We start from the raw sequence: 16597 nt of genomic DNA, 5'->3' as shown, positions 1-16597 counted from the left end.
GGACCTAGGGTTCGTCTGCCGGTCCTGTTGACCGGCTGCCCTAGAGAGTCTTTTCCCAGAGGCCTTGCTCCGGATTTTCTCTCTCTCCTGCCGGTCACCTTGATTGACGCGTTTTCTTTTGGTTTTTCCGATCTATGCTTGATCGGTTTGCGTCGTCCGCCGCTGCCGTCGACACCCCGCGCCTCTACTCCGACACCGGCGCGACCGGCCGGCTACTTCACCGACCCGGCGGCCTCGCGCGACAGGCGGCCCCTCAAGGCCGTCATCCGCGCGCTGGCCTGCCCGTCGCCCTGCGCCAGCCGTCCGTCACCGCCTTGCTCCGACCGGGACACCTGTATCGCCTCCACCCGGCGGCCTCGCGCCATGCGGCGGCCAATTATAGCCGCCGCTCGCGCGTCGGCCCGCCAATCGATCCTGCCACCCGCCTCCGCCGCGTTTGCACGGTGGCCCTGCGGTTTGCCTTGACGGCCTCGTCCCCGGCTGCGTCGGGCCTATTGCGTCAGGCCCGTCGGTTGCCTTGAGCTCAGGCGCCGCTGCTCCGTTGGTCGCCGGGCCTCGCTGCGCGGGCTACGGCGCTGCTTTGGTGGCCCGGGTGCCGGTGCTGACACGCTCGTCCGCATGTTGTCCCATGTCGTCCATCATCGCCGGCTTCATCTCGGACTCCGCCGCCACCCCGCCTCAACCGAGCGGCGTCCACGACCTCGCGCGCGATCGGATTGATCACCCGCCCGCCGCCGCGATCCACCTCATCTATCCCGTGAGACCGACCTGGCCTGTCTGTTGCACGCGCCTCCGCAGGCCCTGTGATGACTGTCCCAAGTTTAGCGCACCCCTCTACCGATCGAGCAATGGGCAGCCGCTGCATCGCCCTGTCGGGCCGCAGCGCCGCCGCCCCGTGGTTCTTCTACCGGCTGCACCGACCTGTGTCACCGCTGCGTCGCCCATTCTGGCCGTAGTGCCGCGGCCCGCGGTCCCCCGCCGCCCCGAGGCCGCCCGCTCCAGTTCGTCCCGTGGCTATACCAACCCTCGCGCCGCCACTGCGTCGCCCCGTCGGGCCATAGTGAGCGTGGCACGCGGTCCACGCCGCGGTCTCGGGACCGTTCCCGCGGTTGCACAGACCCGAGTTTCGCCGCTGCGCCGCCCCTTTAGGCCGTAGCCCGCGGCCTGCGGTCCACCGCCGGCGCCACGCGTCGACCTCCCGTGGTATGTGTCGCCTCACCTCCCTTGGCGCGGGTACGCCACCGTCCGCGCCGGTCTTCGTCATGCTGTTGGGTTCTCGTCGCCTACTTCGAGCACCGCTGTCGCGCTCCTAACCTAGCCCCGAGGTCTTCCGCCGTCCCCCAGACCTGCCCGCCGCCGCTGCGTCGCCTCTTCGGGCCGTAGCGCCGTGGCCACGCGTCGGCCTCCGGTGGTATGTGTTGCGCCACCTCCCTTGGCGCGGGTACACCACCGTCCATGCCGGTCTTTGTCATGCTGTTGGGTTCTCGTCGCCTACTTCGAGCACCGCTGTCGTGCTCCTAACCTAGCCACTGCCGCCACCGTCAGGCCGCCACCGCCGCTCTTCTTCGGCCGCCACGCTACCCCTGTAGCTGACGTCGCCGACCGTCCACCTCCCTTCGTCTTCGTCCAGCACCAGCCCGTCGCCAGCGTCGCCATCATCTACCCCGACCACTTCGTCTACTCCGACCACCGCTGGCGACATTGGCCCCGCGCCGATGGACGCCGCAATCGTCGTCGAGTCCTTCTCTGCCGGCCCCTCCGACTTCTCCGACATGACGTACAACTCGTGCAGGTCCCTCATCTACGCATGCCCGGTGCTGGAAAGACCGCCGTGTGCTTTCGTCCACGACGTGTCCCCAGGCCTGGCAAGCCTGGTGCGGTGCTTCGTCAACTTCGTCTACGTCCGTCTTCGCATGCCCGGTGCTGGCAACACCGACGCGTGCCTTCGTACACGATGTGTTCCCGGGCTTGGCAAACCCGCCGTGATGCGTCGTCAACATCATCTAGTTCCTGGCGCGCCACTACTTCGACACCACTGCGCCCATGACTAACTCGGCACATCCTTGCGCCCGCGGCTCCACGGCGACTTCCTCGACATCGGCCACCCTGACTCGACATCGACCACGACATTCTTCGCACAGCTACCTCGACCACGGCTCCACCACACACGCTCTCGGCTACCTCGACAAACAGCACAAAGGGCTACCGCCTTGCTTGAGCAACCTCGTCGGTTTCCACTCCAGCCATGACTTCCGCGATGCATCGACTGTTGCGACTGTGGGGGGGGGGGGGGGGGGGTATCCATCGGCTTACCTTCGGATTCTTCGACAATCTCACCGTCTGCGTTGCTACCGTTGTGACTGCGGGGGGATGTTGAGTATAATGTATATTAGGAAGTATAGGATAGACTAGGATTTGTTCCTGCCTTGTCTTGTACTCCAAGTAGATCATTGTACTCTTTTCTATATGCCCACGAGGCTCAAGCAATACAACGAACTATTCCACCAAATTCCTCTCTCCCTTCTAACACACACGAACACGACGCACCGTACAGAACGCATGTATGTCATCCTCGTCTCCGCCATTTCCGTGCATCTTCTCTGCCTCCCACATCCTAGGCCTAGATCAATGTATAAGAGGGATAAAGAGTCTCCTGATGACACTATCTTCTTATTACAAGATGATGACGACAGTGCTACAAATTTAAAATTCCTCTTAACTGCCTTTGAGCAGATGTCTGGTCTGAGCATTACTTCCACAAAAGTGAAATTTTCTTACTAGGTGGGGCTGGATAAATCTTGCTTTTACCAGGAAATATTGACTTGTGAATTGGGTAAAATGCCTCTAAAATATTTGGGCTTACCTGTTTCATATAGGAGAATTAGAAACAAGATGTGGAAAATGTAAAAGAGAAGATAGAAAAAAGATGTGCCTGCTAGCAGGGGAGACTACTTAACATAGCAGGGAGAATTACTCTGGTTCAATCATGTCTATCTAATATCCCTATGTACATGATGTCCTTTTACCCACTACCCACTGGAGTGAGGAAAAAAATTGATTTCTTTGGAGCCAGGTTGGTCTTGCATGCTGATGAACATAAGAAAAAATACCACTTAGTCAAATGGAGTACTTGTTGTTTGCCAAAAAATGCAAGGAGGATTAGGACTCCTCAATTTTGACATCTTCAACAATGATTTATTAGCTAAATGGTTGTGGAAAATTTAAAATGAATCTGGGCTGTGGCAAGATGTCCTTTGGAGGAAATATATAAAAGAAAATGCATTTCTGGAATCCACCACAGACCTAGAGATTCTTAGTTCTGGTCTAACATTTTGAAAATTAGGGAAATTTATTATAGACATATTAAAAAGAGAATTGGAGATGGTAAAAACACTAGATTCTGGGAGGATTGGTGGGTGGGAGATAAACCACTCATAGATGCTTACCCAAATCTACATTTCATCAACATGAATCAGAACATCTTTGTGTTTGATGTGCTGTTAAAGGGGTGGCAGTTTTTCTCAGAAGATCATTGAATGACGAAGCTGCTGCCCTGCGGAATAGCCTATAATCTACATGTGAAGATGTTAATGTATATGAGAGCAAAGATATATGCATGTGGATGTTAACTGCAAATAAATATATTTTCTGTTAAATCTCTGTACCTTTTCCTGATCAAAACTGAAATTGGCTTTCCTCAAAAATTTATGTGGAAAACTAAGGTGCCTGCTAAAATAAAATTGTTCTTTCGGTTACTGACCAAAAGAAGCATTCTAACTAGAGATAACCTACTGAAAAGAGGCTGGAAGGGAGACAAAAATTGCCTTTTCTATGGGCAAGATGAGACAATTAATCATTTGTTATTCTCTTGCTCTGTGGCCAAATTGATTTGGAACCTGCTTAGATCCTCTTTGGATCTACATTCTATTCTTGCTATTTGGGTGATTGTTTTGGCAGATGGGTTCGAACCTTCACTAAATCAGATAGGGGAATTGTCCTAGTTGGTGTTTCTGCATTATTTGGTGATGTGTGGAAATGCCGCAATGATGTGATATTTGAAATAAAGAAAATTAATGATCCTTTATGTGTGGTGAAACTAATTTGCAACTGGATCTTGGATTGGTCTATTTTGCAGATCAGGGACACAGAGAGAAGAATCCTGCAGCTGGGAGCAAAGGTGGTAGAACGAGTGGAAGTGTAATCTTCAGAGCTTAACAGGGATGGCGACCGGGTGTGCTGAGGCTGGAAAATTGAAGAAAGGAAACAACACTGCCGTCCCATTTTGATGCTCCTTCAGCAGCTTTTGCCTACTTGTTTTCGATGCTATCATGTACTTTCTATTTCGTTATATCTGGACTAGTCAAATTCTGCTTCTTTATGTGAGCTGGCTTGTAATGGTACTTCAAAATAGACCAGTAGTCTTAGTATGATGCGACTCAAGTAAGGGAGTCTGTTACTAGAACTGGGTTTATTTATATGAAATCGGAGAGGGAAAGCCTCTCTTTTGCCAAAAAAAAAAACATTCTGGGCCCAGATGGCAGTGATTGACCGCCACCAGGCTCGCAAGCTGGTCGGTCCTAAGGGCATCTCCAATGCTGACCCTCAAACCGCCAGCATAGTTCCGGACTGCGCGGTTTAGATGTGTTTTGCCCCCTCCAACGCGATCCTGTATCGATCCGGACACAATTTCTCCCGTAAATTGGAGACAAAGTGGGAGGGGGGGGGGGGGGGCCCGAAAGTCCGCCGCTGCCACGTAGGACTCCAAAACCCAAGGCCCACTAAATCCACCTCCCGGTCCCATTTTCTTCCAGTCCGCTCATTCTCTCCCATGCTTTGCGTCCACACCGTCCACCTTCGCCGCCATTGTTGTACCTCTCTAGCCAACACATATGCATTGTTGGAAGTCTGCAATCAGCACCGACGTGCCCGCTCGCCTTTTACTCCATCGCAATCCACCCTGGAGATGTTTATACCAAGGTACACTACGTGCCTCTATGATGTCATCCATGGCGGACACCACGCCTGCCTGTTGTTCGTTCAAGTGCCATTTAGCTTACTTTCAGACGTCATGTCGTTTTTTTAGAGTACGAAGGATGGTGGGGTACTGGATCATTGAGGATGAGCTGTTGTGCGATGTGTGGTTTGTCGTATCTGCGGATTTCGTAGCCAGGAGCACAGGGGGTCTCTTCTGGAAACATTGTGCCCTACAACATGCACATCATTCAAGAACGCAATATGAGGTCACTATCGTATCGCTGATACGCCATCCAGACCATCGTCACTAAGTTTTTTCATGTGGTTGCTCGGCTGGAAGCAAGGTGGCCATTGCACGGGGCAGAGGAGGAAATTGTAAGTTTTGCTTCTTCTTGCTGGATACCCGGCTAATCTCGTCGAATTAAGACGTATTTGTACTAGACTTATTTGCATGCTATATATGGTGATTTGTGCTATTTTTATCCGAAATTCGATGAATATGAAAATGTTTGCATGAATTTCATGCGCTTAGTTGAAACACGTCTTGAAATGTATGCATGCAACATTGGATGGCCGCCTCCCGCATCCGTGTCCGCGGACTGGTCCCCTGTCCATTGACGGATGTGGGAGCAAATTTGCGGGTCAATGTTGGAGATGCCCTAACCGAGCTGTCCTCAGGTGGTTCGGTCCAGTCCGGTCTGGACCGCCGGCGGCCGGCCACACGTCAGCTCGGTCAAGGACATGACCGGACCTTTTCCGACCTGAGTCATCACAATTCATAAAAGAAGGATTTAAGGTTTCTGTTGGGTTTGGCGTCTGCTAAACTTGACTTAATTATTTTTATTGTCCATCATGCCTTTAATTACGAAGGGGTACAGACCGATCTCAGCCATTGATGAGTTTAGAGAGGGTGTACCGAAGCAAAGTGAAAAATATTATTCATTTACGGTACATGAGATTTTTCCAGTTTACCAGCACTGTGAGCCTTTCTTTCCAGAAACGAAGATGACGGTGATCCATATTCGGTTGTTATCCTCTTGAAGTTCTGAAAAATATGTCTTCCATAACGAGTAGCAATACTCTCTGGATGAAACTGAAGTAGAAGGCAATATATTATAAGAAGAATTAACAATCTAAGAGGTAAAAAACGAACAAATGTAGCCACTAGAAACGAAGTATACCTGCACTCCATAATGAGGCCTGCTAGAATGCTTGATACCCATGATTATCTTGTAGCCATCTGGTTTACCAGGATTGTGTATGGTAAGCGGCACTTCTCTATTGTTAGTTACTTCCGAAGGGTGTGTAATGGAAAAGTTATTTAATGATCCCAATAAGGGACAATTATCAGCCTGATCGCTATCTACAAAAGATAGCATTTTGGGAGAGGCACACCATGCTATTGACACAAGATCCTCAGGCAGTGAGGTTGCTTCTATTACAAGTGAATGGTAGCGCACTACCTGAAAAATAGCACCATTAATTATAATACTTATTGCAACCTACATGGAAAGTCCATGCTAGAACACAAATGATACAGAACTGGATACACTAACCTTGAATCCAGAGTTTATACCCGACGGGATATGATTAAAGAGGTAGCTTCCATTATGTTCAATTTCACTGATTTAAGAAAGATAAGTGTCAGGCCATGTGGTAACCGTAGTGCAGGTGCAACTAGAACTTCAAGATCATGATATACACACAAGAATTTGCTAACGAAAAGGATTTGCATGGATCAGAAACCTGAAAGTACGTATTAGCGTCAAGAAGAGTTCAAGGTCTCACCTAAGTCGTCCATGTATAGCTTCAGGAGCGTGAACAATTTTAGCGCCATGTACTAACCCCAATGCCTGCAACGTTCAACATTAAAACAGGATGTCCATTTCAGGCAAAGCTGCCACCTGAAAATTTCCTTTTTTTCCTTTTTCATGAATGATCCCTAAATATTTTTAGAAGGACAAGTATTATTATTTCACCTGGTGGCCAAGGCAGACACCCAGGATGGGTATATCTCCGCACTCAGAAACTATCCGGAGACACAGACCTGAAAAACAACACATATATAATGAATAGCACACACCTGAAAAATTAACATATATAAATAGAAGCATTCTCTCACAGATGCAACAGTATCAACTGAAGTAGAATTGGTGAATAGTCCTCACCTATGTCGCCAGGACACGCCGGAGATCCAGGGCCAGGCGAGATCACGATGTTGTCAAAGGCCCTCTTCTTGTACACCCAGTAGTACACGTCCCCCCATGCCCACTCGTCGTTGCGCACCACCACAGGCGGCACTGCAGTGCAGATACAGACGACCATCATGACACTATCCAGCAAGCAACTCAAAAGTGTGATTCCTCTCAATCCACTTCAGGACATCTCCAAGAATCAATCAATTCAATTCAATCCACAGACTTTATGGTAAGCAATAGAAAGAAGTAGTAGCCTGTGGGATGCTGGGAGAGGGAAAGTTAGTGGTTCACCTCCATTGACGACCGAGAGCTCCTGGAAGAGGTTGTAGGTGTAGCTGTCGTAGTTGTCAACCAGGAGGGTCCTCACCGGCGGTGCCTCCGCCTCCTCCGGCCCGTCGTCTCCACTGGCCCGCCGCCGCGCAAGGCCCCTGCGACGCCTGGCGCAGTCCTGGCACAGGGGGTGCTGCCACCGCCGGGGGGACGGTGGCGGGGACCACCTCGCGATCGCCGGAGCCGTGAGGCAGAGTGCGGCCATCTATTTCGGTGGAAACGGAGCGAGAGAGATCAGAGGAGGGAGGGAAAAGAAAGAACAGAAGAAAAGACTGCTCCGTTTTCTTGGGTGGTGGTTCCCTACTGGTGCAGAACTATTTATGCGAGGCGTGCGTACAGCCGTACACCCACGGTAAACCAACACAGTTAAAAATACTCCCTTGATCTGCTATATGTATTAAATCTGCGACACTACTATAATCAAGAGAGTGCCCGTGCGTTGCCACGGGTTCTTGAAAAAGTTTACAAGAGATATTGGTCTTACACCATCGTGTAAGAACATATCATCTCTCATAGCAAACAACCGATTTTCCCTTAAAAGCAAACAACCGATCCTTCTCTTCTTACCTAAAAAAAAACAATTCACCCTCTCACTCATCGCACGATGCAATGGTCACACTCACATCTCAATTCCCTGGCGTGCTCTGCCCACCACGGCTTCTCATTGTCGCCTCCCCTCGACGCCACGTCATTTAGCTCGCACCTTGCTCTCGGCGTACATGCCACCGTCCCTGCTCCTCCCTCTTCCTAGTAGAATGCCCGTGCGTTGCTATATGCTATAATGCATATAGATAAATGAAAAAAAATATTAAGATCGTCTCCAAGGTCAAAGACCGTCTGGACATGAAAAGGGCCCAACGGGCTACCCAAAATCCAAGATAGTCTGGACTCCTTCAAATCCAATCAATATGTGGGGGAGAAATATGGTTGTTCAAAATATCCACCATGCTATCTTTAATGCGCGGTCCCAACAAAAAAACCAAACCTCACGATGCACCCTTCTTTTTCCTGCCGGGTCCTCCCCTTCCCGCTCGCTGGAGCCCTCTTCTATAAACTGGATGACACGCACCTCACTGGATGACGTCCACCTCACCTTCGCCATGGTGCCCTCCCTCCTTCACACCGTACTTCCCCACATACCACCAATGATGAGTCCCTCGCCAACCGCCCCTCCCCTCCCCCCTCATGTTCGTGCCGATCCGCCACCGCCATCAAGGGGGGTGAGGCATGCGCCGCCCGTGACGCCCCCCCCCCCCCCCCCCCCCCCCCCCCGCCACCCCAGGCAAGAAGGCAGACCCGATATCTACCGGGTCATTGTTATAGTGTAACATACAGTTGAATGTCGTCCATTACCATAAAAAAAAAGTATGATGTCCGTTGTTGCACACGCAGCGCTTACGTCACCGTGTCCATTATTAACTCTTGAAGTAATCAACCAATGCATTTACCCTTCTATCCTAACCAAAAATTAACTGACTTGATGAGGAAAAGAATATGAACCGCTCGCCCATGCATTTTTCAGCAAAGTCATCTCTAATGAGATGCAATTTGCCACATTTTCTACAGTAGGGAAATTATTCCTCTAAGACAGTCGTAACCGAACTGACCAACCCCCACCCCGCTCGCTCTTAACCCTCACTCTTATCACAAAATCCACTAACTCGTGTTCTAAGTGAGTCAGCGATGGACGTCGCTGTAGCAGACCAACAACAAGGGACAAGGGCAGCAACTTCCATTGAAACAACGCACGAGCATTTATATATGCAACCAGCAAAAGATTTGAAATGACCGTTGACGAACACGTTGACATTCTACTACTACCTTAATCCACTCGATCCATACCTGAGGCACGTACACGCCAACCACAGCTGCCACCAAAACCCTAGCATAGCATGTGACACTGAACTGATTCTTAATATACCTTTAAGTACTCGTCACAGTGATGATTTCTTGGCATGGGGACATGACAAGAGGGGCGTCTTCTCGGTACGATCTGCGTGCAAAATGCTAGTAACGACCAAGTTGAACAGAGAAGCTTGGTCGACGAGAGAGGTGGTGCGTCAGATAATGCAAGGGAGGAGAAGAGTTGGTCCAGACTATGGAAAGTTAGTGTGCCTTCCAAATTAAAAGTTTTCTTGTGGAGGCTTGCGCAAAGTTCTCTTCTTACAAACGATGTAAGGAACTACCGAAACATGTCAACGACATCTTGTTGTGCCATATGCGGGAACGGGGACTCCTGGATGCATTCCCCCCTACTGTGTACAATGGCGAGATGTGTGTGGACTCTGTCTGATCCAGAATTAGTTGAGCATATGATGACAACAGCTGAGCCGAATGCAAGGAATTGGTTATTCTCTATGATGGGGACATTATCACAGGAAGAATTTACAAGGATGGTGGTGACAATCTGGGCCATATGGACTGCTCGGCCGAAGTTAATTCACAAAGGTGATCACCAAAGTCCGTTGGCTACTCATACGTTTATTACGCATTTCTTATCCGATCTTAGAGATGACAGTACCACCAAGAGTTTCAAGCGAAGCAAGGGTGCAGCGGGTAAAACAGCGAAGGTGGATCCCCCTTCATCTGGGATGATGAAAATAAACGTTGACGGAGCAGTCCAAGATACAACCAAAACCGGGCGATTAGTGCAGTTTGTCGCAACATTGATGGACAACACCAGCAAATGAATGACTAATCTGCATACAAAAAACCACTAATTGTAAACCAGTGAAGAGAGAAATCTCAAACCCGGTGCAAATTCCTCCTCTGTCAATCAGGATTGTGAGCTCATTAAGGCATTTTTTAAAGACACAAAAAGACAGCGACATATAAAAAAGATTTAAACACAGTTAATCCTTGATACAATTTTTTGATGCCTGTTATTCTAAAAAAAACTGATGGCAGTCCCGTTGCTGGCTGAGACAGTAAGATTGATGATATGATTTTATGAGACTATGGCAGTGGGTTCACATAGTCACAGAAGATAACTGTAATATCCAGTTGACTCTCCAGAATAAGTACGGCATCAACAGTATACTTATCTATGACAGAAACTCAAAGGAGTGGCCATCTTCTTGGATCAGCTGCAGCAATCCCTTCACCTTCTTGTACATTCCTGCTTCTTTCAGTTAAATGGATAATTAGTTAAAGCTAATACTTTAAACATTGACACCACTAAAAGAGTGACTACAAAAGGGGAAAATCATTATAACCTCCCATTAAAACTATCTGACCATTCCCATTAAATTATACTGTTGGCGCCGCCTCCTCGCCGCAACGCCCTTCTTCTACCTCTTGCCTCACTCAAGGAGAAACTCCACACACACACATGCATCAAGGAAGAACACACAAGCTTTGCCAAGAGGCTCCCTTGGCGATCACACGGTGGCTACATTGTTTTCCAGCCCTCTCGGCCTCTTTCTCATTGCTTGATATGCAACATATATACAAGGTGCTGGCCTCACACACGTACTAACTAGCCGCCAGGTTCTGCCACTAACTTCACGTAGCGCACGCCCAGGTAACTACCCTGAAATCCCTCCCAGCTAATAACTTATCCATGCAGCCAGTAACTAACCCGTGCATGCATTTGACTCGACTAAACACAATATTGTTGTAGCTTGCACGCACACTCGCCACGACCCGGCCACCACACGGCCACATGCATTGCTTATTGCCATCACTCACCCTCTAAGCCATGACATCGTCGTTGTCGGAGTTGTTGCAGCTTCCGTCGTTGATGTCGCCACGATCGTGACCCAGCCCGCGGACCCGACCTGGCGCAACGACGCCGGTCACACCGTGCTCTATCACGACTCCGGCGACACACGCCGAGCTCCTTCTCCACCGCGACACACGCCTGGCGTCCCTCGGCGCCCCGCATGTCCCGCGCACACCCGACGCGCCCGACCGCAACAGTGCATCCCGCACGTCCCGCGCGCACCCGACGCGCCCGACGAGCCCGACCGCACCAGTCGCTCACCGCGCGCTGCCTACGCGTCCGCCATGGCAGCCGCCAACGACAAACGCCAGAAGGATGTAGGCGAACTCGAGCACGGACTCGAGCACAACGGCGACATACGCCTCCTCCAACGTCAACCGCATGCTCGTACGCGCGCCCGCGGTCCCGACGTGCCCGACGCGTCCAGTGCGCACCCATAACACGCACCGGTCGCGCCCGGCTCGCCGCCGCGACTTATTGCCCTGCACCGCTGCGGCCTCAACCATAGCGCAGCACCTCCATGCCGCCACGCCGCGCCACCGCAGCCTCTGCGCCACCACGCAGGTCCGCCGCGGCTTCGTGCCACGCGCCTCCACGGTTGTCGCGCCAAGCCGCCGCGACCTCTGCGCCACCACGCAGGTCCTCCGCGACCTCCTCGTCTCCGCGACCACCGTGCTCTTCGCGCGCACGACATCACACCGCACCGCCGCGGACCCGCCACGCGTCGCCGTCACCACGCGCTCGCCATGCGCCGCAGCCGATGCCTCCATGTCGGCCGCGCACGCCCCGTCCGCCGCGGACGCCACCGCGCACCACGGCCGCCCCTCGAACCTTGTGGCTCTGAATACCAAATGTTGGCGCCGCCTCCTCGCCGCAACGCCCTTCTTCTACCTCTTGCCTCACTCAAGGAGAAACTCCACACACACACACGCACACATGCACCAAGGAAGAACACACAAGCTTTGCCAAGAGGCTCCCTTGGTGATCACACCGTGGCTACATTGTTTTCCAGCCCTCTCGGCCTCTTTCTCATTGCTTGATATGCAACATATATACAAGGTGCTGGCCTCACACACGTACTAACTAGCCGCCAGGTTCTGCCACTAACTTCACGTAGCGCACGCCCAGGTAACTACCCTGAAATCCCTCCCAGCTAATAACTTATCCATGCAGCCAGTAACTAACCCGTGCATGCATTTGACTCGACTAAACACAATATTGTTGTAGCTTGCACGCACACTCGCCACGACCCGGCCACCACACGGCCACATGCATTGCTTATTGCCATCATATACAACATTTTTCTTAACATTCTTTACTTATTACTTTTTCCAGGCCTTAATTTACTTATTTCCATTTGTCTGGTATCCATATTTGCATCACTCCTATAGTCAAAGATGTATAGCCATGTAGATGTGTGCCAGAAAAAGAAGAAGTCCACATACCAACTAGAGATTAACAAATGGCTAATGATTCTGTCCGGCTGTCCGGCTAGAAATTCGGCCGGCGGCTTTCCACGAGTATTTGACAAAAAACTACCACATTACGGGTTACCGTCCCACAGAACTACCACTTTCAAAAAAGTGACGAAAACTACCGAAAATTTCTAATTTGTGACAAAAAGCTACCAAGTCGTGTTGATCGTCGTTTTAGCTAGTTTAACTGCTTTCCTAACAGGGCTGGCCCACATGGCAGGCCGACGCGTGCCCTAATGGCTAACGGCGCCCACTCGCGGCAGTTAGTGGCCCGGCGCGGTCGGAACCAGCCAAGTCCAGGTCAAAACAGCCGACCGACCAGCCGAACTCACTCCTCTCTCCCCCGAGCTCGATGCCCTGGCGGCAGTGGTAATGGCGGCTGTGGAACCAAACCTCCTGACGTTGTTGGGGGGCGCGGCGACCTGTCGGAGGTCGATACCTGGCTAGGCAGCTCTAGCGTTGCGGCGCAACAGCCTGAATCTGAGCCATCCCAGGAGTTGGCGGCGGCTCCACCACCGTTGACGACAAGAAGTGCACCTCGCGGCCGGCGCAAGCTTCCTCATGCGGGAGGCGGCAGGTACAACATATCTTCTTCTTTTTCAGTTTTATTGACATTGGTAATTATAATGTATTTTAGGTCAGTTTCCAAGAATGTATGATAACGGAGTAATTGCAAATTGTTAGGAACTTTAACATTGTGCATTATTTATAATAATTCATGTCATTTTTGTCCAGTATTGATGACCCAAAATGGGGAATTTGGTTCCATTTCCAAGGCAAAGATTTGTTGTTAGAAACATGTACCAGTCAGACATATCATTTGGGACTCTCGTATCTCTTTTTGGGAGTGAGGGTTGCTGCTCTGATGATTATATGTACTATGTTAGTGATGATCATAAAGGAATAGAAGGCTTAGAGAAAATATCTTCTGAAGATGTTGTGCAGCAGATGTTGCTCCACTCTCTAAATGAAAAGATTGTGAACATAAGATTTGTGAGAGCAAATAATCTATGTAATGCAGATGAAAACAGAGATTATTATTTTGTTGATCATTGCATTAACACCCAGCAAAGTGGCACTAAGTTGGTGGACACAAGCATGGACAGAAAGGAAGAGCTTAAGAAAAGTATTCTTGAGAGAGAAGCTGACCTCAATCATTTTGAAGGTGACACTGATGTGTCAAAATTTCTCTCTGATTCAGATGTCAACAATGTGGAACTGCAAGCAGTTTCTTCCTCTGATGATGAAGATAGACTAGTGGCACAGAAACTGAAGACAGTGAGACATCCTGGTCCAACAATTAGATCACACAATGAGGCTGAGAAAATGGAAAAACCAGATTGTTTTCCTGAAGCTGATGCATTTTTTTTCCTGGTGACTATGGCATTAATGATAAAGAAGATGAGCCTAAAGGATCCTATAAACTACCAAGTGGTAGGAAGAGAAGGAATATGAAGTTGAAGGAAAGGGTATGGTTCAATCCCAAACTACCAGACCTAGAAGAACAGTTTTGTAAGGGATTGTGCTTCACAAGTGTTTATGAGTACAGAGATGCACTTAGGGATTTTCACATTAGGACATTGACGAACTTTCAATACCGTAGAAATGCCCCAGATAGGATTATTGTTTCGTGCTCAGAAAGTGCACAGGGATGTGACTTTTATATCACTGCTTCTAAGATTGCTCATGAGAAAACGTTCTTCATCAAGAAGTGTGATATTGTGCACACTTGTGGAGCATGTGCAGAGTCCACGAAGGTTACTACAAAATGGTTGTCCAGATCAGTACAAGAAGAATTGAGAGAAGACATTAGATCTCACGTGGATGCATTAATTAAAAAGACAAAGACCAAGTTTTCAGTGGATGTGTCAAGGAGTGTGGCATATAGGGCAAGGAGGAAGGTTGTTGATGTGGTGAAAGGTGACCACAAGCAGCAGTACTTGAGGTTGAGAGATTATCTTCAAGCTATTGTTGATACAAACCCCGGGATCAGGTTTATAGTGACAACATTTAAAGATCTAGAAAACCCAGCACCTACTCCTAGATTCAAGTATCTTTTCCACTGTTTAGCAGTTTCAAAGGAAGGTTTCCTTAATGGTTGTCGACCATTTATAGGTAATTTTTTAAGATTTAACTGTTCTTAATTAGTGGTTTCCTAGAAGTTCTATGTTGTAGCTAATTTGTCACTTAATCCAAGTCTTGATGGATGCTTCATCAAGTTAACCACTAGACAGCAAATACTTGCAGCCACAGGAAGGGATGGCAACAACAACATCTACCACATAGCTTTTGGTGTGGTTGACAAGGAAGATGGAGACAGTTGGACTTGGTGTTTAACTCAGTTGAGATGTTGCATTGGTAGTGGCAAAAAATTTGGAACATACACCATCATATATGACAGGCAAAATGTTAGTGTCTTATGCACAAATATGTTTGATCAGTGTGGTTTTAGTGCCTGTTGGAATTATTTAAGTTTGATCATGTGCATTACTAATTTGTTAATGTACAGGGCTTGCTTAAGGCAATAAATGAGGTATTCCCTGATTCACCTCAAAGGTATTGTCTTAGGCACATATATGCAAATTTCTAATCAGTTGGATTTAGAGGGCAGGAACTAAAGAAATGTGTTAACAAGGCCAGCTACTCCTACACAAAACATGGTCATGAATTAGAGATGGCAGATTTGAAAGCACAGTGTGAGGAAGCTTGGAAATGGCTCAAAAAGATTGATGCTTCTGCTTGGGCTAGGTTTGCTATGGATCATACTTGCAAAAATGATCTAGTGGTGAACAACCTGAGTGAAGTGTTCAACAAGATGATACTGGATGTCAGGGCTAAGCCTATAAGGACAATGTTTGAAGGGATTAGGACCAAGCAGATGATCAAGAGGCAACAAACTAGAGAGAAGTTACAGATTAGCAGGTGGACAATCACACCCAACTATGCAGAGATTTTAGAAGAGAACAAGAAATATGTCAAATATTGCCAGGCTGATAGAGAAGGTCCAACAATATGGCAAGTTACTAGCAAAGAAAAACAATATTGTGTTGATATGGAATAATATACCTGTGATTGCAAGAGATGGGACATGTCAGGAGTAGCTTGCAGTCATGCCATATCTGCAATGATAAAGCAAAAACTGCATCCTGAGGACTACGTTAGTAAATTTTTCAAGAAGCCATTATACTTTGAGATATACAAAGAAATTATATACCTTGTCCCTGGTCCAGATTGCTGGCCTCAAACAAGCACACCAGACATTGAGCCTCCTGTTTTAAAGAAAAGGCAGGGAAAAAACAAACTGCAAGGAGGAAAGGGGAGTTTGAAGGTCCTGGTCCAAGAGATAGTAGTAGGATGGGGACTATAACATGTTGTAACTGTGGGCTAGAAGGACACAAGTATACAAGTTGCCAGAAGGCTCAGAGGCCTAAGCTTCAGATGAGGAAAAACAAACATCAGGTAATACCCTGTCCCTGGTCCAGATTGCTGGCCTCAAACAAGCACACCTGACATTGAGCCTCCTGTTTTTAAAGAAAAGGCAGGGAAAAAACAAACTGCAAGGAGGAAAGGGGAGTTTGAAGTTCCTGGTCCAAGAGATAGTAGTAGGATGAGGACTATAACATGTAGTAACTGTGGGCTAGAAGGACACAAGTATACAAGTTGCCAGAAGGCTCTGAGGCCTAAGCTTCAGATGAGGAAAAACAAACATCGGGTAATTACATGACTCACAACAAGTTTTCCTTTTTACATGGTATTTACCTCACTAAATGTCCTGTTTCTTACATGCAGGAAAACAGGGCAGTTTATGCAGATACACCAGCTCCAAGCCCTGCTACAACTGGAAGAAGAGCCAATCCTACCATATCAGGCCCTGCTGCAACAACAAATAGAGCATC

At 48.9% G+C, this 16597-nt stretch overlaps 1 protein-coding gene and 1 pseudogene across 1 annotated transcript; both read right to left on the bottom strand.

Annotated features, from left to right (window-relative positions):
* Positions 1-7799, bottom strand: part of LOC123054636 (probable aminodeoxychorismate synthase, chloroplastic) — a 31481-nt pseudogene extending 23682 nt beyond the window's left edge.
* A 3099-nt stretch (positions 7800-10898) lies between these two features.
* Positions 10899-12509, bottom strand: LOC123054637 (uncharacterized). Its single transcript, XM_044478441.1, has one exon. The coding sequence runs from the start codon at positions 11994-11996 to the stop codon at positions 11484-11486; it is 513 nt and encodes a 170-aa protein (XP_044334376.1). The 5' UTR covers positions 11997-12509; the 3' UTR covers positions 10899-11483.
* Between the last annotated feature and the right edge of the window lie 4088 nt (positions 12510-16597).

This window comes from Triticum aestivum, chromosome 2D, assembly GCF_018294505.1.
Source record: "Triticum aestivum cultivar Chinese Spring chromosome 2D, IWGSC CS RefSeq v2.1, whole genome shotgun sequence".
In the NCBI taxonomy this organism is placed as follows: Eukaryota; Viridiplantae; Streptophyta; class Magnoliopsida; order Poales; family Poaceae; genus Triticum; species Triticum aestivum.
Note: the sequence above shows the minus strand (reverse complement) of the source record. Positions and strands in the feature narration are given on the sequence as shown.